This window comes from Meleagris gallopavo, chromosome 20, assembly GCF_905368555.1.
Source record: "Meleagris gallopavo chromosome 20, MGAL_WU_HG_1.1, whole genome shotgun sequence".
Taxonomy (NCBI): Eukaryota; Metazoa; Chordata; class Aves; order Galliformes; family Phasianidae; genus Meleagris; species Meleagris gallopavo.
In genome coordinates, this window is record NC_139423.1 from 4,761,590 (window position 1) to 4,787,599 (window position 26,010).

Genomic DNA, 26,010 nt, shown 5'->3' on the forward strand with positions numbered 1-26,010 from the left:
GCCTCTCTCACACTGCTCTGTCACCATTTGGATACATTTTTCTTAGCGGGCAATACTGGTGATAGGTGGATGGTTGGACTAGATGATCTTAGAGGTCTTTTCCAACCTTAATGATTCTGATTCTTCACAGTAAAGTTTACCCTCACATTCATATGGAACTCCGTATGTTCCAGTTTGTGTCCATTGCCCCTCATCCTGTGACCGGGCACCAACAAAAAGAGCCTGGCCCCTTCTGCTTGGTTCCTGCCCTTTAGGTATTAAGCATTGATAATCTCCCCTCTCAGCCTTCTCTTCTCCATGCTGAACAGCCCCAGAGCTCTCTGCCTTTCCTCATACAGGAGATCTCCTGGCCTGTAATCATCTTTGCAGCTCTGTGCTGGCCTCTTTCTAGGAGAACCCTGTCTTTCTTGAACTGGGCCCAAACTGCTCAGTGCTCCAAATGTGCCCTCCCCAGGGCAGAGCAGAAGGGAGCGCCTCCCTGCCCTGCTGCCTGCACTCAGTGCAATGCACACTGGAGGACCATTGGTCTTCTTGGCCACAGGGCACACTGCTGGCTCATGGCTGACCTGTTGGCCACCAGGACGTGTAGGTGCTGTTCCACGGAGCTCCTTTCCAGTAGCTCAGCCCCCAGCCTGTACTGATGCATGCAGTTATTCCTCCCCAGGAGTAGGACTCTACACTTGCCCTTGTTGAACAAAAAGCCACTTCCTATACTATCCTGTTTGTTTCCATAGCTGATGCTAAAACTTCAGCTGTGTAAGGGTTCTGGAACTCTTAAAAATTAATTTAAATAGTGATGTAATTAGAGTTCTTAAGCTTATTGTCTTTCCATCTTAGGTGAAACTGCTGACCAGAGAACTGGAGGCCCTCACAGAGACTGGAATGAAAGCATCAGAATCACCACAAGCAGCAGAATTGGTTAATTTGCAACTGGAGAAAGAGGATAAGTACAAGAATTGGGAATTAAATGATTCTGTAGCTGTGAGAAATGCCTGGTATTGTACAATCTTGACCACGATCAGAGTAAACTGGTTTGCAACTTACTCTTCACATATATATATATATATATTTTTTTTTTAATATATATATATATTTGCAGCAGCTACAGATGGTGTGCATGAACTAATTGATCTACTAATAGATATGGTTATAAGAGGAAGAGTTAGCCCTTTGTGTGAAATATCTGCTGTTCAGCCTGTATTTCAGGCTAATCCTGTTGCGTTCCCTCTGAATGTAACTTGTCTCACTTTAAAAACAGTATTTAACTTTGAAGTTCTAATGGCTCAGTGGTATCTTCTGCCTTTACATGAAAAAAGAGTACTTCTACCAAACAGAGGATATAATGGAAAAACTTAGTTCTTCCCACTTCTAGACTGTAGTCAGTTTCAATGTCCAATGTTCTTCTCACTTGAGTTGAATCTGTTGAGTTCAGTTGTGTTCAGCCCTAGCTTTATACTTTTGCTAAGGAGCTGGATAGACTGTGAGTACTGTGACAGAAAGCAACTTATTCAAATCGGAGATTATTGTTGCTTTTATCTTAATTTTTTTTAATTCATCAAATCCCTCTGAGGATGCAGCTTGTTCTTTGTGCTAATCACAAACATAACGTCCTGTGGTAAATCGGAGTTAAGATCTCTTCTGTTTCTGCCACTTCTGACAATGATTTTTGAAATTCATTCAAACAAAATTGATAAAGTAAATCAACAGTGCAAAAACGAATGTCCCTTGTGTTACATGAAACCTCACTTTATCTCTTTGCACGTTCCAGGGAGAAAGAGCCATCTCATGTTGATAAGAAAAAGGATGCATTGTCAGCTTCATTGGAAGAAGCACCAATCAAACAGTTTAAAAAGCTGAAGAAACAGATTAGAGAACTACAGATGAGACAGAAAAGTCTGGAAGTGAAGCTGCGCAGGAAAGAAGGGAATCACAGTGCTTGTGTAAGAGAGAAAGATGCCCTTATTAAAAAGTGAGCCATGTGATTTTTCTTGTTTCATAAGTTGTGAAGAAAGAAATTCAGAATATCATACTTAGCAGATTTGGACCCAAATTATTTAAAGGAAAAGCTCATGGTAATATATGGTACCATATGTAACTGCAAAAAGCCATTTACAAAAGAGCGAAATGCTATTGAAATTGTTAGATTGGAGCTTGAAAATGGTGTGGTTGGAAAGCTGTCCTGCATAACTGGAAACAGTGCTGGGAATCTCTGGTGGAGAAAGTGAAACAGTGTTACAGGTAGGGACACTAACCAGGAGTATTTTTGTGTTCAAAAAGGAGCAGTGGCAGATTGAAGGGGAATAAAACATTTCAGTTCCTTAAAATAATTAAGTTTTTTCAAGTAATATGCCCTGGAGGCATTCAAGTCCAGGCTGGATGTGGCTCTGGGCAGCCTGGTCTGATGGTTGGCAACCCTGCACATAGCAGGGGGAGTGAAACAAGCTGATCTTTGGGCTCCTTTTCAACCCAGGCTGTGCTATGATTCTATCATTCTATGATTAATATGATGCCTGTGTGCTATTTTGTCATGATAACAGGACTACTCCCATGTATGAATGGAAATGTGACCATAATTCCTTGATTGTAAGCTCTCAAAATGTAAATTCTTTCTTCTGCCAAGCTGTCTGCTTGCATTTTGGTTCACACCAAAACATATTGTTTATTGCCTTAGTAATTCATTCCTAACACACATCCTTCTCACTGCACAGCAGGCTCAAGATAATGGCATTCTGTGTTGTGATAACCTGTCACTTAAGAAAGATACAGGCTATTTAAGATTGTGGGGTGGAATGCTTCTAGTATGAGAGCATGCTAAAAGCACAGTGCAGGTTTTCAAGTTTGCAGAACATCAGCCCCATGCAGCTTCCCAGCTGATTTTCTGGCTCAGCTCAAGGAAAGACAACAGGTATCTGGAACAGGGAAATGTTTAGGGCATGCATATAACAAAATACATATGTTGAAAAATGGGACAAGGAAAAAAGAAGGCAGAAAGGAAGGCCAAGGCTTTAAAAACAAACCAGCACAATGCCAGAAAAAAAAAAAAAAAAAAAATTAAATACTTTCATCTTCTGAAGTCAGCAGATTTTGCTCTGTGTGTCTCAGATATAAACAACAACTGTCAATGGCAGCTGAGCAAGAACAGCTTCTGGAACAGAGTAGAACCCATGCAAAACTGGACTGGCAGCTCTGTGGGAATGCTGAAAATCACCAGGATCAGAAATCAGAGGATCTAACTCCAAGTGTGTCTTTACCACGAGAGCAGGTGAGAAGTTCCCATTAACTATTTAGGAACTGTTTGTTGCACAGAGATCTATGGAATATGTTGCATTGTAGTATTCCTTGGGTGAAGCATTACCAGAATAGCTGCCATGGATGATCTCTGACAGCTGCCTGTTGTACCTTGTAATGTAGTCAGGGCAGACTGGGAGATGGGAATGCTTTTCTTTTGGCTTTAAAGCAGAAATAAGTCTTCTCAGAGCAGTGCCAGGCCAAAAAGAGCTTCATAGATCACAGTACAGCTTCAGGTCTGCCAAGGGAACAATATTAGACCTGAAATACTCAGAGGTTTTTGTATGGAGAAAAAAAAACACCTGTATTTTGTGAAGTGTACAAGCTGCTGCTTCTGAAAAATGAAATACAGTATTAGTATGTTTATTGTTTGGGGAGAGTTACACAGTGTGCTGACAGTAATTCTCAATGACCAGCTGCCAAATGAATCCATAGGTACAGAGAAAGCAGTTGTTTCTGAACTTTGGAACACAGACATTTACTCTGGTGTTTTATTTTACCATTTTCCCATAAATTATTAGTAAGTATTTTTTATTATTAGGGGGACTGGACTTGCTGATCTCTGGAGGTCCCTTCCAACCCCTCCAATTCTGTGAGTCTGTGTGATTCTGTATTAATAGGTGTAGCATAGGAATACATCTGAGACCTGGAAAATCCTTATCCATCTCACATTAAGATGGTGTGATGATGAAACCAAATTATTTTGCCATGGAGGCAGTTTTTGATGGGGTCAAAAGGAATGTGAGTTGAGTCCCAATTTTTGTCCATATATTCCTTTTCTCTTTTTTTAATCTCTACTCTCTTTGTACTTGAGATACTCATCTACTTTGTTGTCTTCTTCCCTCCTAGGCTGACGTTGATCTACAGAAGACTGACTACAGGTTGCATGAAGTGGAGTCTGTTCCTTCTGCTTCCCCTGTTAAGAGACAACAGTTAATACAGTCACCACTGTCGAATTGTGGTGTTCTTCCTGAAGGAGAGAAGCAGGTTAGACAGCACTCACATCTATCTTGGATCAGTTCATTTTGAGATGACAGCTTCGTAGGGCCTGTTTCCATTGGACTTGTAAAGAATTCACCTGAGGCACCTGTTTAATTCAAGATGTAGACATATGTGGGCTGGAATGCACAGAGGTTAGATGTCGCAGGCTTTGTTATGGCTGGATCCCATACCCACTGGGAAAAGCAGCAAGCTGTATGCAGAAAGTCAGTCCAAAACAAGACAATGTGCTGTAATTGTGACACATGAGAATGGAAAAAGCTATTTTCTGGAATGTTCCTGAGGCATTTTGTTGCAATTCAGGCTAGATTTTGAAATTGGGAAAGTTAGAATTTTAAGATAGATCTTCAAAATATCAGTTTTCTAACCATTTAAAATAACATATTTTGTTTTAGTATCACAAGCAACTTTTCCTTTCATTCCTACCTACTAAAATACGCAGGTTAAAAAAGAAAAACTATTCAAAATTGCAAACATAGTGCTGGTTTGAAGGTGTGCTGAAGGGTTGTGCACTACTACGAGTAGAAAACTGTCTTTTGTGATAGAATGAATGTGATGAGTGTGCTGCAGTGCATCCTACTGGGCACTTACAGATGCTCAGCAGTAAACCAACAGGAGTTTGTCATCAGACCTCAATGAGAAAACAAAGCAGTGTAAAGCACACCTCATGTCTTCCGAATCCAGAAAGTGTTGTATTCAGGAAGATAGTTCAGGAAAACAGTTTCTATAATAAAATACACACAGGTAGATGGAGAGCACAAACTTCTTTCAGAGCACGTTTTCTATCTGACCCTGGGCTGATCTGCAAACTGATCATTCAAATAGAGAGAAAATCAAGGTCCAGGTGAAGGACCTTCTTTCACTGTTCATTTGCACTGTTCTGTCCCACTGCAATCTCTTAGTGCTGCTGCAAAACTTTCTTTTCACTGTTACATTTTTCTGTTTTACATTTTTGCCCTGTAGGACAAACCATACACATCTCAGCAGACCCAATTTTATCTCTGATTTCTATGAAGGATTGATGCTTCAAAACCAAATGAAGAATAGCAAATATTCAGTATTCTGAACAAGAACAACTTGTCTCTTTTTTTTTTTTTTTTTTTCTGTACAAGCTATAGGGCAAAAATGATTAGATTTGAGTTCTTTGCATTTGATTCTTCCTAAAGAAGCAATAGTGTGTTGGCTAGCATCTTGTTCAGACTACTAAAGCAAGGAATATTTATATACAGATACTATATAGTACCATATGGTTAACATACATGTCCTTTCTTCTGTGTGGTCTGAGACTCCGTGAGGGAATAAGAAATCTTGTGTTAATCATTCTTGGACTCTAATTTAGCACCAGAGATGTGAAATACACCAGACAAAAATGGGAATTTTTGCTTATAATTAATTTTGAATATGGCATGGATCGTGTGTGCCTAACAGGAGCATGCTGGTGCCATACAATGGCACACATAAGGAAGATCTCTTATACAGAGTGTTGCTCAGGAATGAAAGTTTTTACCATGCTCCACTTTTATTTCACAGACATTTCAATCTGATGATAAAAGTTATCTCAGGAAAGACATTTCTGACTCGGAGATACAAAAGCTGCAGCAGCAAAATGCCAACCTTCGGGCTGTTATTGCACAGATGAGGAAAGAAATGGAGAGCCTCGATGAGCAAACACCATCCTCAATGCCTCGGAGAGAGCAAAGTGCCCCTGGCCACACTGCAGGCATCCCACCACTCACTGCTGCTGTCCTGATGGGAAGGGCTGAAGGTGCTGTCACACAGCTGGCTGAGTAACTGTCTTTTTTCTTAGGTAACAGCAAGAGTTTAAAACATCTCAGTGTTAAAAAATGTGTAACTCTTTGAGCTGCATCACGTTCTACCAAACCTTGTCACAAAGTGCCAGGTGACCAATAGGTTTTCTTGGCTTTTCTTGGAAGCATTTATTATATCACTAACTACAAACCTCCATCTTTTTTTTCCTTATTTTCCCTATGGGAAGTCAAGGCTGATAGCGCAAAGAAAGGAACTACAGAAGGTACATCCACTACAGTTAAATATATTTCATAGTAAATTGATGAACATTTGTGAAGTTTGGTTTTGTTTGGCACCAGCACATGTGGGAAAATGGCTTTTTTTGTCATAAACATTCTTGTGGCTTTTGGAACTATGGAGAAAATAGGGACAGAATCAACTCCAACTTGAGGATGGAACATTCAGCTCTGGTTTCTTTACATCTGAAAAATAAATAGGCGAGGTGTCACTTCCTCCAGGACTCATGAGGAAGAGGTAGCCCTCTTCTATAGGACCTTTTACCAATTATGTAAAGGCAGGTGAATAGTTGTGGTATCTGTCTGTGCCCCATTATGTAAGCATTGAACCTCTGATGGATTTAAACTATTCCAGAGCCACTATGAATCGTTTTCTGTATTTCAGAAAATTCCGAGGGGTTTGTTGAAAGCTGTCCTGTTGTACCAAATATTGTGCCCTCATTACCCTTCTCTCTTTTAATGTTATTCATTTACCCATTCTCTCATTTATCCTTACCATTTGCAGAATTCATTTTAAACAGACTTTATTGTGTCATTAACACAAAAAATGACATAATGAACAAATGGAATGTGTGGGCATTCTGAGTGAATATACCTATATTCTGCTTAATAGCTTAGCTAAAAAGGAGACTTAAGAAATAATTAAAGCAAAAACTATTTTGATTTTAAATTAAAAAGAAAGATAAACAAGACTAGTTCTGTCATACAGAACTTAGTTGGTCCTTTATTTTGGAAGATAGAGTCTGAAATAGAGAAGATTGATGGCTGCTGCAGTTCAACAGTCTCCAAGATAACCAGTAATTTTTGTCAGCTGGTTAATATGAGTTTTCAGAAATTAATTACTAATTTATTTTTTTCTACTGCTGAAATTCTTAATTCAACTAAAATAATACTACTTCTATCCCTTGGAAAATATGTGGAGATCTCTAAGAAGGATTATGATGTTAAATCCACACTGTTTTAGATGAGAGAGTATCCCAGAGGGGTACTTCTGGTTTGGAGAAATCCTCTTTCTTTTCCCTGCTTTGTCCACATTAATCAAAATGTTCAGACTGCCATTTTTACTGGAAGTAAAGGAAGCATTTTTTAGGATTAATTTCAATTTATTGATGATTTTGTTCTCACTGTAACAGAAAGAAACTGCTACATCTTGGCTATTCTTGTACTGATATTGCCAGTTGCTCAACAATTAAGTAATTCACTCCTGGAAGAAGAAAAAACTTCTGTCTGTGTACTTCTTGCCCACAAACTGAGTTTTCTAATATCTCATCTACAGACACATACATGTTGTGTAGCTGATTGATGGTTGCACATCATGAGATTGCACAGCTTCTTATATTTCTTCAGCTCTGATTACACTGCAACTATGAAGTGGCATAGATGTACAATAGTAAGAAAAAGTTGCTATGAAAACCTAAACTAAACAAAAAAATATGTACTCACACTGTACTCCTCTCTATTTATTTAGGTTCACTCTGCACAGACCAAGTTTCAGGGAGAACAATGTCGAGTCATACGAATGTCAGCTCAGCTAGCTTAAACCCAGGCACAGAAAAGGTAAGAAGAGGTTTCAACCAGCTTAAATAGGGCTGTGTGTAATTAAGTAAATAGCATGTTAATTTTGCCTGAACAAATCTTAAAAATGCAACTTATATGCTGTCATATAGTCAGAAATGTGCCAACAAAGATTTTTTTTTTTCAGTCAAATGTGGTCATTCTTTCAAGGGAATAAATTTTGACTGGCCAGTCCTGATACTCAAGTTTTTTTTTAGATATGTATATATAATACCTAAAATCTTTCAGTGTGCTTGTAATGAGGTGGCTAGAGATGGTGCTGTACATATAATCCTGGCAACCCTCACTACTGGCACAAGCTTAGGGATGTAGGGATGGAGCGTGGCCCTGCTGAAAGGGACCTGGGGGTACTGGTGGTGCCAGCACTGTGCACCCTCAGCACAAAAGGCAATGGGATCCTGGGCTGCACTGAAAGTAGTGTGACCAGCAGATCTGCTCCTCTGCTCTGAGACCTCACTGGGAGCACTGTGTGCGGATGTGGAGCCCTCAGTGCAGGAGAGACACGGACCTGTTGGGGCACAGCCAAAAATGCTCCCAGGGCTGGAACAGCCCTATGAGGACAGGCTGAGGCTGTGCAGCATGGAGAAGGGAGGGCTCTGGAGGGAGCTGAGAGAGGCCTTCAGTCCCTAAAGGGGCTGTAAGATGGGGTCAGACTCTTTAGTGGGGTCTGTTGAGTTGGGATGGGGAGAAATGGATCAAACTAAAAGATGGGAGGTTTAGATCGGATATAAGGAAGAAGGTTTTACGCTGTGGGCAATGAGGCAGTGGCACAGGTTGCCCAGAGAGGCGGTGGTGCCCCATCCCTGCAGACAGCCAAGGTCAGGGGATGGGCTGTGAGCACTGATGGAGCTGTGGGTGTCCCTGCTCAGTGCAGGGATGGCACCAGATGGCCTTTAGGGTCCCTTCCAACTCCAACCATCCCGTGATTCCATCCCGGTTCTTGCGCGTCATGGCGCTGCTTTCCCCCAGATGTCCGCTAGGGGGCAGCGCGGCACTGAAGCACGGGGCAGCGGGGCAGCGGGACAGCCGGGAGGAACGCGTGGTGCCGAGCGACGAGCGGGCAGGGTGTTCTCTGCTACCTGTGTCGCGGGGATTTCGTAGAATCACGGGATGGTTGGAGTTGGAAGGAACCCTAAAGGCCATCTGGTGCCACCCCTGCACTGAGCAGGGACACCCACAGCTCCATCAATGCTCACAGCCCATCCCCTGACTTTGGCTGTCTGCAGGGATGGGGCACCACCGCCTCTATGGGCAACCTGTGCTGGTGATTTCTTCCGTGGTTTAATGTGCCCCACATTGCTGACAAAATCTTGAATATGGGCTCTCAAAAACAGACTGTAGCCTTCAGTTTACACTTCGCTTTCAGCTCCTTTCTAAGGCATGTTTGTACCGAACTCTTAAACATCTAGGCAACATGTTTTCAAAATATTTTTATGAGTCTCATCTGTTTTCTCAGGGGTCAAATAACAGAGTTATGGACAAAGAGGTGATAGATTTTGGCTCTGCCTCAGACAACTGTTGTCCTGGTGGTGGTATTCAGCATGGTGTCAGCTGCACGCCGCAAGGAACACCAAATAAACTAAAGGAAGCAGTGAGAACAATGTCAGTTCTGAGCCAAGAGAAGCAGCATCTGATTGAAATGGGAAACAGACTCAAGACAGATCTTGGAATGATATTAAAGGAAGGTAATAGATGTATTCTATTGGTAGCTTGCCCATGTAAAATAGAACCCATCAATCTGTTCATTCTCTGTGCTGGAGAGAAGTAGATTTTAATACACACACACACACAGACAAAAAAAGATGCTGCATATGGCTGATCCTTGAGCTGCATAGCTTGGGTGAGACTGCAGTGCTGTTGCTGCCAGCATAACCTGTGCCAGTGGCTGCTAACACAGAGTAATGGCAGGCTTTGGTTAGGACTCCTTGGTGCTCAGATGTCAATGTGGGAAATGGAAGCTGAACTGCTGCTTTGAAGAGTGGAGAAGCAATGGTTTATCTCTTGTGCTGAACACAAATTATTTATGATAGTGGAAAGGAAAGCAAAGCAAGCAGAGTCAAGAGTAAATAAGGAGTGTGTAAGTATGTAAGAGTAAGTGAGAAAATGTTACTGTGGACGTGTAAATTCCACGCAATCATTACTCTGTCAGTAAAGCAGAGAAAAAAAGAAAACAATGCTAGGCCATTTTCACATGGTATTGAATCTCCAGTGAGAAGACAACCTTTGCTGGAAATGTCATATTGATAATAACAGCAGAGAATGCATTCCTCCATTTTTTTTTTCCCTTTTATAGGACTTGGGCATCCTGTTAGCCCAAAGCTCTGCACAGTTTGTGTAGGCTCTGGTGGCCTTTCTCCGAGAGAACTTGTCAAAAGAACACAGTGTCAGCTTTCAGCTTTAAGGCACCTGCAACGCAAGCTCATAACACAGGTAATCACACACCATGGTGATCATGAAGAGTTAAGCCAATTGATATCATTTTCCTTAAAATTCTACATTAAAATGCTTTTCATTGACTTCAGCTCACGTCCTTTTTTGGCACCTGGGAGGATTTGTAGCTGTGGGGTTCTATTTGGAACATCACTGTTTTAAATCATTGTTTTCATCTAAGGAACTTGAGAAACACTTGTGTTGATGCAGTATAACTACAACACTGAACTACAAGCGTGAGTTTCATAAAGCTTAGTGTTAAATGAGTAAAACAAGGTCAGTTGAAGGATTTGCAGTATGTTCTAAGATAAACTTGAAAGTGATTGATCAGTGAGCATACTTCCAAGTATTCAAGCTCCCTTGTCCAAATTATTGCACCAACACATTTCCCATTTATGAAGGCAGAATGTGTAATAAACATGTCTGTAGTCTTTTCTATCTAGAATATAACTTTTGAAAGTTAAATAGTTGCTTTCCTGAGAGAGACAAGTGGATCAAACCTGGCTCTCCCAGTAATTAGTGGCAAACTTCCCAATGACTTCACCAGAGTCAGGATTTCATTATGTACTTTACTCAATTGATCAGCAGATTTGTTCCTGTGAGGATTGTGTCAGTGCAGCTGATTGTCGTCGTGGTTTTGAGGGCAGCAAACAATGTTCTGTCAGAAAGGGTGAGGTTGTTGCTCTGAGGCATGGAACTCCAGTAGAATTATTAACCAAGTTCAGCTGGGGAAATACTTCCTCTGGGAACCTCTCTGGGTTACTTGGCTTAGAGAGCCATCACTGAGTAAAGAAGAGTGGGATTTAGTAGTGATTTTGTTGTTGTTTTGGTTTGGTTTTCTCTTGTGGCCAAATGGAGTGTCCTGTATTTCATTTTCTACTTACTTCCTTTCATTCTTCCACTACATACTGCTCAGAAGAGTATGGTTCAGTTGTCTTCACCTCCTCTCACCTTCTTCACCAGATATTTAGGCACGTTTATAAGATCCCTCCTGACATATCTCTTCTGGAAACTAAACAAGGCAAGATTCCCCAGCTTCTTGTGTGCACGGCGATGCTTCAATCCATCCATCATCTTTTTGGCTGTTTGCTGCACTTGCTCCAGTATGGCTGCATTCCTTCTACTACAATTTCTATTTCTCTGACCTCTCGTGTTTCCCATATTCTTTTAAAAGTCATACAATTTTATCTTGCTTTTATAAAAACAAATACCTTTTGAAAATCCATGGTTTGTGAGGGTTAGTGTTTGACTGTGTGCTTCCAGTTGGTGTGCTGAGCTCCAGAAGCAGTCCTACTTTCCCACTGTAGGATTGCTTTGAGTCGTGGCTGAAGTGGAATCACTGAGGCTATTTCAGCTCTGGAGATGTTTGGGGTAATGTCTGTGACAGACGTGCTGGATTTTGTCCAAACTAGAAGCAAGGATCTCCCTTCTTACTTTGAAGCTGTTCATCTTCAGTATTCCCATTCCAGGCTGTTTTTAACCTAAAATGTACCAACTGAGAATCCAACCTCTCAGCTGAGGTTGATCTCCAGGCTGAGCTTCCAAGCACTGCTGTTCTCATGTTTTGTTCATTTGTCCTTTCTCCTCTAGGTGATCACATTTACTAGCCATAATACCTCCATTTCTGTGTTCAATATCATCATCCTTACCAGAAACAGAGACAATTTCTTACTATCAGCTATAGACATCACACCTACAGGAATTTTAGTCTCAGTTATTTCATATGATGGGCACATGTTTCTTTAGTCTTCAATCTATACCAAAAGGTCGTGTTATAGTCAGTGTTTCATTTCATCTCTTTTCCCAGGGCTGGAGCAGTTGACTTTTCATAAGATCTCACTTTAATTGCTACAGGCTGAAAGTTGATGGGATTGTGGGATAATTAGTTTAGTTTTGCTTTAACTTACTGAAAAAGCACCTTTCTATGGCTGTTCTTCATTTTCATTTTTCCTCTTTTCCCACCATACTTTGGTAGTTTTTTCTTCTGTAATTTAATCGTGGGAGAAGACAAAAGTGAAGGATGACCCCAACAACATAGAGTTGATTAATAGGCTGGATGGTAATAACAGCAATAATAAAAAATGAAGATCATGAACAAAAATTAATAAGGAATTTATTTGGAGGATAGTTTGGCCCTGTTGATCTGAGGGGGATATATTTTTATTTAGTATTATTTATACCTGATTATTTTAAATATGGCAGTGTAACAGCAAAGTGAGCTATAAATGTGTTATTTCTACAGGCTGTGAGTGATTTGTGTTAATGGAATATTTTGTTAGGAGCTGCAATATGCAAAGCAACAGCACCTCTCCAGGATCTCTTCTTTAATTGCCTGCCCCATTTTAAAGGGAGAAAAAGCTCCAAGCAGCTGTGGAGAAGAAAAAGAACTGCTGTCTGCTGAGGTACAGTGCAATTTTATCCTCAGTCTGATTTGCCTTCAGTTGGATTTTGCAACTGGAGTCCCTCAACTATGGTTTGCTGAGAGACGTATACATTTAATAAGGGATGCTTTGTTCCTATACAAAATAGTGTTTGTAAGAGAGCTTTATTCTAACATTTAATAAACCAGGCTATCTCACTCACTCCTATGATGTTGATCTTCTTGTACAACATCTCCAAATCTAAACCAATAATTTTCGTTTTCTGATCTTGCCTCTGTGCTGAAATACTTCTATCTTTCTAAGACCATGAGTGTTAAACTGTTTTCAGATGTCTTTAGAGTGAAAAGTATGTATCTTTATAAGATGGTATTTGAACTTGCACAGGTTCAGCTCAATTCCTCAGCTGGAAATTATGGGCCAACGCAACAAAAGGCGGCTGCTGCACCCTCAAGGGTTCAAAGTCAGCCACCCAAGGAAAGCCCTGGTCAAGCCCAGCAGGTCTGGATTTCTTCATCTGGAGCACACAGTCCATGCCAAGGTATTTGGCAAACTTTAGAAATCAAGCTCTTCTTCTCTCAGTCCTCAAAACAATGCTAAACAAAGTGAGCATGCTTTGCAAATAATCACAGTACTTAATTCTTCTAGAAGAAACCAAGTGCAGTTGTGAATTCTGCCCCTTTCCATTGACTTTTTTACATTAGCACTCCTGGTGTTACAGCCCTGTGGCCTGAATCTAATGATCTAATCAGTTACTTTAAGGTACTTTTACTCTTGCTTCAGAGTTATCCAACCATTGAGAGGGTACAGCTCTCTGCTGTTAATGCCATTGTTAAAAATACTTCTTTTATTTCTAATCTTAAAAACACTTGTGGAAAATGCAAATACCCTTCTGCACTGACATAATCTAAACTTTATTTGCGGCACATATGAAAATATCTATCTGAAAGCTGTACAGTTCACGTGTTGCCAAAGGACTGTTAGATCAAATTGTAAAGCTGTAAATCCTCACCTAATGATTATCTTTATGGCAGTGTAATGGCCACAATACTGCTTAATGCACTGAGACCGAAAGCCTAGTAGTGAGATCATGAGTGTAGCACAGTATGTGATGCAGGCACACTGAACTAAGGCTCGTTATTTGTCAGTGTTTTGTAGCCCAGTGCAACAAGTTGTTCAGCCTGGAGAAGAGAAGGCACCAGGGATACCTAATAACAGCATTTCGTATCTAAAGGGGGATTGTAGGAAAGAAGGGGACAGATTCTTTAGCAGGATCTGCTGGGATGGGACATGGGGAAATGATTTCAAACTAGAAGAGGGCAGATTTAGATTGAATATGGGAAAGTTTTTTACACTGTGGGCAGTGAGGCAGTGGCACAGGTTGCCCAGAGAGGCGGTGGTGCCCCATCCCTGCAGACAGCCAAGGTCAAGGGATGGGCTGTGAGCACTGATGGAGCTGTGGGTGTCCCTGCGTTGTGTTGCAGATGGATGTTATGTGTCTCTCAAACTATTGGGCTGTTCATGAAGTAATCCTTAACTGGAAAACCATGGAAAAATGTTTTAACTTTTGCCAGGGATGGAAGAAAACATAATGGCTTTAAATTATGACAGTAGAGAAACCTTAAGGGTGGCTAATAATGGATATGTTGCCCTGGAGAGGTGTCGACTCTTCTTTATTGAAGGTCTTTGTAAGCAGAGACAGATATTTTTTCAAGATGTTTCAAGTCAATATGATTTTTATTTCTTAATATGAAGCATAGACATCACAAATTGTTTCTTAGAAGGCTTGGGGGCTTGTGTGGATTGTTTAAAGTCAGTTTTGTTGTTGTCATTGTCATTATTGTTGTTGAGATTTAGTGGCAGCTGTGGAGTGATGTGGCAGCCATGTAGCCTTTATATGAATAGTGGTCTGTAACCGTGATATAGATACCTGTGTGTGGTTATAACCTGTGTTATATACCTGTGTTTGGACTGTTTGGTCCAGAAGGGATTGACCAACTGGACTTGAACTCAACAGAGAGATTCTAAGATGGTTAGGGCTCAGGAGCACGTGATAAACCAGAATGGATTGAAAGAGCTGGGTTGTTCTGTCTGGAAAAAGAGTCAATGGAAGGTCTGAGAGCTGCTTTTACATAAAAAATATGTAATACCTAACTGGGCTTTCAAAATGAAAGATGGACTATAAGAGCAATTGTTAACAACAGCAGTACATCCACCACAGTGCCAAACTTGTGCATTGATAGAACTGTAGCACTAGAATGAGATAGTGCTGAGATCACTGTTCATGTGCTGTTCTTGTGGGGCTGGGACTGAAAGAGGAAGAGTATTTCAGGTCAGGCCTCTATTGACAGGATAAGCAAAAGGATGTCTTTGAAATATTGATAGTGCCATGCAGTTTCATGTTGCATTGTGTGTGATGCAACACAACTGGCAGCCTTACAAGGACATCAGTTTCTTAATGTCTAGAAATTTCCAGCCACCATTGCAAAACTTACTGTAGATTTTTGAGGATCCAAAGCAAACCAAGTGTAACGTCAGTAAGGGGTAACACTTTTTGGAGAACAACCTTAATTTGATCTCTGCATCCAGATTTACCTCAAGAAGGTTTAAGAGCAGAGCTTATTCACTGCAGGCAGGCCCTGAAACACTGCATTGCAAGAATAGAACTTCAATAAAATACAAATAAAAAATATATATTCTGCTTAGCTTTCTCCACTGGGAAATTATCCAAATGGTATCCTTAGTTCTACTAGTTGGAATTCTAGAAGTTTAGAAAACAAACAACAAACAAACAAACAGGGCTGAGTTTTCTTGTTTCAGGCCATTCACTTTATTATATCCATCAAACATGGTCACAGTGAATAGAACTGTTATTGAAACGGAGCAACTTGAGAAGTGTGCTTCAGATATAAGCGATGCACGCACAGGCTTGCAAGCTGAGTAACAGAAGATGACTTGAAACAAAGGCAAATGTGTCTGCTTGCTTATTCAAACATCTGTTTTACAAGTCCAGTGCTGTACAGATCTGTCAAAGCAGTAACTATGTTTTATGGGCATTCCTTGTGAAACAGCAAAAGATGTAGTGTGATAATTGTTTTCTGATCCTTCTGCATTTTTCATGGACATGCCAGCAGGTTGGCATATCAAATAAGCCCCACAGTTTGCTATACTTGCAGCATATGACACAATTCAGTGACTCTGCATTTTGGGGTGCTGATGACACACGTTAATGCTGAGTGGACTGTTATGTGAGATTTGTTCATCTCACCATCAAATTCCAAGCTTATGGAAACTTTGAAGGAAGTCACAGACTAAACAATATTTCTCAATTTCTCTCTCCTTACTCTACCTGCTAAGTTTTAGTTTGTACTCTAGGAATGAGATGATTTAAATATTTGCTTTGTGTGTTAATTCTGAAGATAAGTAGAAATAAGGGGGTTAAAAGGAGCACAGGCTCCTATGATTCTATGATTCAGATTTTTTCTTGATTCTATTGAAAAGATCTTGCAACAGAAATTGATGGATACAATTCACAGTGGTATCAAAAGCATCACTGTTGCATATCGGCTGTACTGGTAAGACTGTACTTAACTATTTCTTTCCCTTTTGTATGTTCCTGAGAGCACCTGGGAGACTTTTGTAGGTCGTCCATAACAAATGAATCTTGAAAGCTGATGGCAGTCCACAGAATCATAGAATTGCATGGGCTGGAAGGGACCTTAAAGATATGCAATTCCAACCCACTGCTGTGGGCAGGGCTGTCTCCCCCCCTAGATTGGGCTGCCCAGGACTTGGGCTTGAATGGCTCCAGGGATGGAGCATCCAAAGCTTCCCTAGGCAGCTTGTGCCAGAGCCTCACCACCCTCTGAGTAAGAAATTTGCTCTTACTATCATCTAATCTACATCTCCTCTCTTTTAGTTTAAAACTGTTCCCCCTTGTCCTACCACTATCTGCCCATGTATATACAGTTTGTTCCCCTCCTGCTTATAAATTCCCTTTAAGTATTGAAAAGCCATAATGAGGTCTCCTTGGAGCCTTCTCTTCTCTAGAGTGAACAAGCCCAGCTGCCTCAGTCTTTCTTCATAGGAGAGATATTCCAGCCCTTTAATCATATTTATGCTTTTCCTCTGGACCCAATCCAACAACTCTGCATCTTTCTTGTACTGGGGGCCCCTCAGGATGCAGTACTCCAGATGGAACCTTAAAAGGGCAGAGTAACCCGGGACAATCCCCTCCCTCTCCCTGCTGCCACCCTTCCTTTGATGCAGCCCAGGATACTGTTGGCCTTACGGGCTGAAAGCACACACTGCTGGCTCATGTCCCACTTTTCTTCCACCAGGACCCCCACATCCTTCCACACAGGGCTGCTCTCAAGTTCTCCCAGTCCAAAAACGTGTTTGGGATTGCCTTGACTCAATATTTTTTCTTTTTGAATCTCCTTACATTCACGTGGGCCCACTTTCCAAGCTCAACCATGTTCCTCTGGATGGTGTTCCTTCTTTCTGTCCTATCAACTGCAGCACTCAGCTTGGTGTCATCTGCAAACTCACTGAGAGTGCACTCAATCCCACTGTCTGTGTCACTGGTAGATGTTGAAGAGCACCAGACCCAAGACAGACTCCTGGGGAACAGCCCTCCTGACTGGCCCCCAGCTGGACATAAAGCCATTGACCACAAGCCTCTGGCTGCAACCATACAACCACTTCTTTATCCACCAAATAGTCCACCTTTCAACTCCATATATTTCCAATTTAGAATTAAGAATATGTTGTAGGACCATATCAAAGGCCAGAAATCAAGGTAGATAACATCAGTTGCTCTTGTGTCTACTGATGCCATCACTCCATCACTTCCACAGAAGGCCATCACATTGATGAGGCATGGTCTACCCTTGGTGAAGCTGTGCTGGCTGTCTTGCATCACCTCACTGTCACATATATCACCGAGAAGGACCTGTTCCATGGTCTTCCCAGGCACAGATGAGATGCTCACTGGCTTGTAGTTTCCTGGAGCTTCCCAACAGCCATCCTCTAAAGAAAGCTACTTGTCAAAAAAAGCTGTATGCTTGCCTCTCAAAATCATGGCACACATATACAGTAGTGTGATTAGCTTCTGTACAACCTGCAAGTTTTACAAAGGTAAGCATCACTTGGTAGAGTTTGACCATGAGACCACAGAGTATAGCCAGTAGCATGAGAGGTGGCTTTGTGTTACCATGTGAATTGCTCCTGATCGGCTGTGTCTCCTTGGGTCAGCAGAGACAGAGGTCAGTCACTGCAAAGGGAACATAAGGCAATGTGTGTCTGCACTTAGAATGTCCCCATTTGCTTTATACACTTTTGGAGTAGGTGAAACTTGGCATTTTCCAATTTTGGTGGATAGTCCATCTGTATTTTTGAGAACCCTCACCTCCACAGCCATTCCCAGCAGAGGTCCTGGGATAATTAGTTGTGTTTACATTGTAGCCTAACAAAGAAAGAGAATAAGATGTTTTAAAGCAAAGTCACTTTTCTGGTTTACTATTTGAACTTGGAGTTTCTTTCAACCACTGTTCTCATTGTTGCTGTTACTTGTAAAGCTCTGCGCTCTGAAATTCTACACTTTATGGATCAAAAGTTATCTTAAGTGTTTCCACACTAGACAGAATTTCAACAGCTTTGACATCACTGACAGTTCTAAGAGCAATCCATGTGGGTAAAAAGCTGGCCAGAGAAAGTCTAGTAAAATATTAACAAACAGAACGAGTGCTCTGGCTCTGGCTTCGTTCTAACTATAAGAAGAGCTAAAGAAAGGCTCCTGATTTCTCCCCAGTTGCATAAAACTTTTCATCTGTGAAGTGCTTCACAAATATTAACTAATCCCCTGGTTACGTTTTCTTCGCTTCAACGTTCTTCTGCTCAATAGGAACTTGTTTGAGATGGTGTTCTTTCCGAAGCATGGTCAGACATGAGCAAATAGCTAGGGACTCCTTTTTTAAATAACATTTTCCATTTGGGGAAATGCCTGCATCTTTCTAGATCTGAACAATAACAACATAAATAAAAATTAGGGAATGTTGATCTCTGACTGTAAGCACAAATCAAGTAGAAGTTCAGCATTTCAACAACACATTTTTAGGTCTGTTTTCAAAAGCAGCTTGGGCTCCTAGCTGTGCTCTCAGTAGCTCTTGTTAGTGAGGTCACTTCTGAAAGTGATTTATAGGCTTGATGTTAGGTGTGTCTTTTCCTTATCTGATTGTTCGCTTGCGGAAATCAAGATACTGCATTAAATTTCTTGCCACTGTGCATATCCGTGCTGATTTTATTAAAGGTCCTTTGGACATGTGAGCAATGCCAGGCAGAACCAGAACCAGATGAAGGTCTTTATTCAGAGTTTGCTTGGGACATTTCAATTCAAATAGCATTTCTCATTCTGGGGCACTGGTTCTTTGTCTTTTTCTGCTTTGTAGAACTTGCCAATTGCAGTTTAAATTGTTTAGATTTCTGTACTAACACAGCTTTTTGTCTGTCCAGAACTTTTCAATCGCCACATGAAATGCTGTTGTTCCATGCTGTTGTTCTAAATATCTAAGCAGTCTTTAATAGTTACAGCTGTAACATCTTTAGTGCCAGGAGACAAGCACAGAGAAGATCTCAGAGGAAGGGATGCATGCGGTGCATTGGTGCTTGGTTGCTTTGCCTTTGGATCTATAGGAGTAGGGCCTCCCACAAAATGTCTGAAAGCCATGCCCTGGTTTGGATTCAAAAGGTCCTTCAAAACTGAGACAACCTTTCAAAACCAGACCACTGGTAAGCAGTGCTGGCAGGGTGATGCTGATGTAGATACCCTGCTGTTTCTTCAGACCACAAATGATATTCTCATTCTGCTATGGCCCCTGTTCAAGAAAAATAATCTCTGAAGCTGTATCCATTACTTTCCAAACAGTGCCTCCTGCTTTGTTCCAATTTTTGTGAAATTCTGCTTTACTATCTGATAGACAATTCAAGTCCTTTTTCCAGGAAGGGCAATGCATCCAAAGCTTTTCCAAGTACTCAAACATCAGTTCTTTTCAGTGCCTCCTGCTCTGTGGGTAACCACGAGGTGGCAAGCTGAACATTTCATAACGATGGCACAAGAGCCCACTGCGCTTTTGCCACCTGTAATAACAAATGGCAGGAGGCCAACCCAGCACAAATATTGCACACCCATAAGTGAACAACTGCTTCAATCTGAGCCTGAACACAAGAATGATTTCAGTGTGTCGTGTTTTGCACAGAGCTATAAAACCCCAATAGATTAATTCATTCCAAACATCAAAGAATACGTTTTCTTTTTGTCCACCTCCAATTTTGTTTGGACTTTCTATCTTGTTCTGATGACTATGAAAATTTACCTTCTGCTAATAACCTCTGTGTGATGAATTTCAAACCTTTCTCATGCTGTACCTGGATCTGGAAGCCATCAGTCTTAAACATTTCCAACTTGTACAGATTGCTGCAGTATGTATTATTCTGCCAACTGCTGTCTGCTTTGGTTCTCTATAAATCTAAAGTTAAAATCTCAGTGCACTGAAAAATAAGGATTAAGTAGTTGGAGCCAAGCACCTGTAAACATTACTTACAGCTCACAATGAATGCTGTGATTGACCAATTCCACTTATCTTATATAGTAAAAGTTGTGATAAGGCTGAAGTTCATTTCATTGAAGGTAGATAGTGGAATTATGTGAGAGACCACAGGATGGGTTCCCATCAGCACTACGATCAGTCTCTGCTTCCCAACCAAAGGGACTACATTTTTAGTCCCCTCTAGCACACAGAAAATAAAGGTTTCCACTGCAAATGTTTTCCTGTGCAAGAGAAAAGGAAAACAAACAAAACCCACATGATAATAGCAGTAAGGCAGCTTTGCCAAGCCCACAGAGCTGCCTTTGAGCCCTTTGGATCGGGCTTCTCCTAACACATTTTACTACAGCTCTCATGGCTCCTGGTGGTTTCTTGAAAGAGATCAAGTGATTGCAGCCAACTCCTTCATCACCATTTCACAATATGGGAGTAGGCAGGGCTAACTTCGCCTGGCGTTATTCAATGTGTAAGTATTGTGTCTTCTCTCACAGGGGAGAGAAAACATGTAAAACTTGATGTTTAAAAACAGCTGAACAGGTAGGTGGTGCTTGAGTTGCGCCTTGTGATTAAATGCAAACACTAGCACAAAGTGCTTTTAGCCACCATTTGTTTGTTTGTTTATATATTTGAGCAGTGGAATTTGAAATCACGCATTCAACCGAGCGAGCTGGAAAATGTCAGGAACACAGCAATGCCACGAGTGAGCCTGAAATGCCCACAGCACGTCTGGCAGTCAGAGGTACCAAGCTGGAGGTTCAGCAGAAGCTAAAATCCAGGAATTCTCCTTGTACATACCCCATAAAACGAAAAATCTCTCCTACCGTGGCAAAAATCCGCAACTACAATATTAAAGACTGATTTATTTGTTGGCTGCAAGTCCTGTGTCTGCTATTCAGTTGCATTAAAATACGTAAATGTGATCTAAATATCGCTTTGGTGTTCATTTTTGTATGTCAGGTTGGGGTGTTTGAGGTCGGAAGAGAAAACAAGTACTCTATCCCATGCTGTCAGCCAACATAAAGGGTTAATCTGCATATGTGGTGAGATTACAGTCTTCACTGTTAATACAGGTTTATTTTAATTATATGCGTTCAATATTGCTTGCATCATGGATTTGGAAATGCCCACTTAATACATATGTAAATCGTTGTGCCTTTAGGCAGGGCTTCCAGGTCTTTAGGAAATATTTGTTGAGAAATCGTAGATGCGATTTAAGCTCAGAAGTGGGATGCACCAACCTACTTGTTTTCTTACAATTAGCGATGCAACCGTTAATCCCGTGCAGCTATCTTAGCACTTACAGAATGGGGGTTGAAAAGATCACACCTTCCCCTGTATTCTTTCTCATCTTCTGCCTTCCTTTCCGCTTGTTCAGAGAGCACGAGAGAGCGTAAAATGGAACTGCTGTCCTCACACCAGAAATAATGTTTTTGTTAAGCAAGAGATTTCATAAAGTTGAGAGCAGTGAAAAGCATTCCTCAGCAACTCTTAGAATCTTGCAGAAGTGTTGTGAGAAATAAGTCTTACAACAGATGAAACCAAAAAAAACCCGAGTGGGTTGTGATGTAATGGGGGATATCTGTGTGGTTAGGAACATTCCAGGATGCTTAAAATGTAATCAGTGTATTCTCACATTCTCAGCAATGCTGAACTCCCTTGGAGTATTCCAGTGTTGAACCATGAGTAAAAGAAATAGATGTTGGAAGTGGGAAGGAAAGGGGAAGGGAAAGGAAAGGGGAACAGCAGGAGAAGGAAGGGAAGGGAAGGGAAGGGAAGGGAAGGGAAGGGAAGGGAAGGGAAGGGAAGGGAAGGGAAGGGAAGGGAAGGGGAAGGGAAGGGAAGGGAAGGGAAGGGAAGGGAAGGGAAGGGAAGGGAAGGGAAGGGAAGGGAAGGGAAGGGAAGGGAAGGGAAGGGAAGGGAAGGGAAGGGAAGGGAAAGGAAGGGAAGGGGAAGAGAAGGGGAGGGGAGTGGAGGGGAGGGGAGGGGAGGGGAGGGGAGTGGAGGGGAGGGGAGGGGAGGGGAGGGTGGGGAGGAGGGGAGGGGAGGGGGGGGGAGGGGAACGGGAAGGAGAGGGAAGGGGAAGAAGAGGGAAGGAGAAGAAGAGGGAAGGGGAAGGGGGAAAAAAACTTTTGAATGGATAAGTACTGCAGCAGATTGGCCTGAGAGGTTACAGAATGTCTCTCCATGGAGATATCTGAAATCCATCTGCCCATGGTGCTGGGCAACACACTGCAGGCAGCCGTGCACCAGGAGGGGCTGTGAGGAGTGGTCTCAGTGTCACTTAAATGAATAACACTTCCCAGTTACAGCTAAAGATGTGAAATCTGAACAGGATTAACAAAGGAAGAGCGTTTGTTTGTTTCTTTTCCTTTCAGCACTTCTTTCCCTGTACAGATTGCAAACAGCCGTGCCCTCTCACACCTGCAGCATGGCAGTAACCGACCTGAGAACAACCTGAACCATTATTATTTATTTTACTTCCTGCTGAAAACACTCTGCTTTCATACCCAAGTGCTACAACATCACAATCATAAACCTAAACCTGCAGTTTATGTCACTGAGGTGTTACTGAAGCACTGTGAGAACTGAGGGACCTCATGAGCTTTTTCCTAAATAACTGAATTGCTTGAAAATCCCATCATTGCATTCAAGATTTGACATTGTTCACGAGCTGGAACAACACGATGCATTCCCCTGAACCAGGCCCTGAATGAGCTCTTTCTGTAGCTCAAAGCAGAGTGGTTTCTAACAAGGACAAGAATTTTGGCCCAGATCACACCACAGTTTCATTTCTCACTGGTTATTCCTAAAGCACCATGTGTAAATTCCAAAAGTTTTAACAGTTGCAGGTTACGCTTTATTTATTTTTTTCCCCCAATGTCACATTTTTTGTGCATGGAGCTGCACAGTGCAATGAATGCTGTGCATTTGCAGCTGGCACTGGAAGCAATGTGCTGTTAGAAAAGGAGCAGTTTGTTCCACAACCTTTGCAGCAGAGCATCTGAGACTGGAAATCATGACTTACATTTCCTCCGTTTCAGAGATAAGCTCATGCACTGTGTGCTTCAGAAATGCAGTTGTCATTTTCCTTGTGGGATTTGTTTGTTTGTTTGGGGGTGTTCTGTTTTGTTTTTCCCCTGTGTGTCACCTGGCATGCCTGGTCCTGCAGAGCTCTTCCCAGGAAGGCAAATTTAATCTATTTGGTTCCCTGAGAAACAGGTTTGCTTGAGGCAACTGTTGATACTTCTTGATTGAAACAATCTAATTTCTTGGGGAAAAGAGAGTTCAGTTGTTGCACATTTGTTTAGGGTAAGTATAAGAACATTGTATACAAGTGTAGGCCACAAAAATGCTCCCAGGGCTGGAACAGCCCTATGAGGACAGGCTGAGGGCTGGGGCTGTGCAGCATGGAGAAGGGAGGGCTCTGGGGAGAGCTGAGAGTGGCCTTCAGTCCCTAAAGGGGCTGTAAGATGGGGACAGGCTCTTTAGTGGGGTCTGTTGAGATGGGATGGGGGGAAATGGATCAAACTAAAAGAGGAGAGGTTTAGATTGGATATAAGGAAGAAGTTTTAACACTGTGGGTAGTGAGGCAGTGGCACAGGTTGCCCAGAGAGGCGGTGGTGCCCCATCCCTGCAGACAGCCAAGGTCAGGGGATGGGCTGTGAGCACTGATGGAGCTGTGGGTGTCCCTGCTCAGTGCAGGGGTGGCACCAGATGGCCTTTAGGGTCCCTTCCAACTCCAACCATCCCGTGATTCTAACTGTGCTGAACATTAACAACAAGCATAACAACAATAAATAAGATGACAATAACACTTGGATCCTGTGGGGAGGTTGAGCCGTGCACTATATAGAGGGGGCAAATTCTCATAGCTTTCTATTACGACCAAAATACTTCACAAATAGGTCATTGATCTAAAAAGCAGATGGGAAAGAAGTGCGGAGAGGTGGCACCTTCGGCTGCGACCGACTCGTGCAAAGAAAGGAGAGCCTATAAAAAATGCTTCCAGCGGATCACAGAGAAAGGCAGAACTCGCCGGGACCCTCACAGCCCACCCGCAGCGACGCCCTGCCGGCAGGTTGGCGCCTCCCGCATCCCGCCGCTCAGCACCGCTTCTGCCGACCGAAAGGCAGAGAGATCCGAGCCGCGGCCCCTCCCCCACCGCGGCGTCAGCACGGAGCGGGGCGGCGGGCCCGGGGCGGCCCGGGGCAACACGGGGCAGCGCATCCCCGGCCGGCGTGCCCGCTGACCTGCGGTAACCTCGGCGCCGCGCTCCGCCGGGGTGAACGACCGCCGGAAAGCGGCCCAGCGCCGCTCGCTCTGCTGCCGCCGGCCTCGGCCGTCCCCTCCGCAGTCACCACATCGCCTTATCGCCTAGCAACACCCCCACGGGCTCCGCCATTGGCACGGCCGCGCCCCCGCCCACTCTTCCTCGCCCCCGCGTTGGGTGCCGGCCCGGCACTGCGCGTCCCTTTCCCTTTGTGCGCCTCCCCCAGCCCCCCTCTGTGCGAGGATCGGGGCGGCGGAGCGCTCGGGAACGGCGGAACGCGGCCGGGGGGCGGGGCGGGGCTCGGCTCGGCGCCCTCCTGGGTCCGCCCCGGTGCGCTCGGGACCCCCTCCTACTTCTCCTTCTTTTCCTCCCCTCCCTTCCCCCTCCCTCGGAACAGCTCCGGCGGGCAGGGGCTGGCATCACCCCGGGGCCGGCTCAGGGCGGCACTGCCCCGGCTCTCATTGGACTGCGGCGAGGAGTAAACCGTCAGCCCATGTGGCGTGGCCGCCGGAGGTGGTGGCTGCTTAAATAGCGGTGGGAGCTAGAGGGAGACAGTGAGGAGAGCGCGGAGCATCGGCCGTGCGCAGCCCGGCACCGGCGGCCGCCGCAGCGCCCGAATCCCCGCGGAGAGCCGCCCCGCCCCGCCCGGATCCTCCCGGCACGAACCTCCGCGCTACGCAGGTACCGGCGGCCGGGATCGCAGCGGCATCCGCTCCTTTCTCAGCGCCCCGCGGCCGGGCTGGCTCCGTGCGGTTTCCTCCCTCCGGAGAACGAGAAGGTTCCGCGCGGCCGCCTCGCGTCTCCCGGTTCCGTTCGTTCCCTTCGTTCCTTTTCTCCCGGGGCACAACGCGGCGGCGCCGAGGCCGCTCCCCGCCGGCGGGGCGGTGCGGTTTGTGGGCCGAGCCGTGCATTGTGCTGCCGGCGCACGGCCATCTTGGCGGCGGGCGGAGAGCCTCGGAGGGCCGCGGGCGGTGAGGGCCGCTCGCCTTCCTGCCGAGCGCCGGCGATGCGGAGCGGCGGGCGGTGCTGAGCGGACCCGGAGCGGTGCGGCTTCAGGCCACGGGAGTAGCGTGGGGAGCGATGTGTGCGGCTCTCGGGAAGGCCGATAGGTGCAGCATCCCCGCACACGCACTTTTTTTTTTTTTAAATTATTATTATTTATAACCCATTGATTGTACCCCGCTCTGCTTTGGATGCTGTGGTTCCATCCGGGTCGTGATTGCTGTCTTCTCCCTTCTATCCTCGCTCGGATTTCATTTTCCTCTCCTGGCACAGGGGGAGCAACCCACTGTACTCCTCCAGCTACAGAGCACGGGTTTTACCTGGTTCAAAGCTTTATTATTATAAGGAGCTGCCTTGCACCGATTTATATTAATGATTCAGAGGCTTTAAAAACGAAAAGGAAAAAAAAAAAAAATCTC

The 26,010-nt window shown here is 43.6% G+C and overlaps 2 protein-coding genes and 1 long non-coding RNA gene across 20 annotated transcripts in view; 2 read left to right on the forward strand and 1 right to left on the reverse strand.

The window, feature by feature from the left end:
- The window catches only part of CCDC57 (coiled-coil domain containing 57), a 28,583-nt gene extending 7,338 nt beyond the window's left edge, over positions 1-21,245 (forward strand). For 10 of the 18 annotated variants that reach the window (XM_085240482.1, XM_085240486.1, XM_085240489.1 and 7 more), the window contains 12 exons: positions 838-943; positions 1,762-1,969; positions 3,103-3,262; positions 4,138-4,275; positions 5,818-6,052; positions 6,284-6,319; positions 7,801-7,889; positions 9,364-9,592; positions 10,201-10,337; positions 12,617-12,739; positions 13,103-13,256; positions 20,951-21,245. In XM_085240482.1, the coding sequence (XP_085096608.1) occupies positions 838-943; positions 1,762-1,969; positions 3,103-3,262; positions 4,138-4,275; positions 5,818-6,052; positions 6,284-6,319; positions 7,801-7,889; positions 9,364-9,592; positions 10,201-10,337; positions 12,617-12,739; positions 13,103-13,256; positions 20,951-21,177 (1,842 nt within the window). In that variant the 3' untranslated portion in view covers positions 21,178-21,245. Of the gene's footprint in view, positions 1-837; positions 944-1,761; positions 1,970-3,102; positions 3,263-4,137; positions 4,276-5,817; positions 6,053-6,283; positions 6,320-7,800; positions 7,890-9,363; positions 9,593-10,200; positions 10,338-12,579; positions 12,740-13,102; positions 13,257-20,668; positions 20,786-20,810; positions 20,857-20,950 lie in introns of those variants that run through there. The other 8 variants (XR_014887493.1, XM_085240495.1, XM_085240483.1 and 5 more) reach the window with 8 other exon arrangements.
- LOC146543068 (uncharacterized) lies at positions 890-25,703 on the reverse strand. The gene is made up of 2 exons (XR_014887496.1): positions 25,256-25,703; positions 890-4,375 (listed from the first exon to the last, which is right to left on the reverse strand). It is a non-coding gene; the product is annotated as an uncharacterized LOC146543068 (long non-coding RNA).
- Positions 24,860-26,010, forward strand: part of FASN (fatty acid synthase) — a 36,322-nt gene continuing 35,171 nt past the window's right edge. Inside the window, exon 1 of the mRNA XM_085240481.1 lies at positions 24,860-25,270. The gene's annotated coding sequence lies outside the window, so the exon portion shown is untranslated. The remainder of the gene's footprint in view (positions 25,271-26,010) is intronic.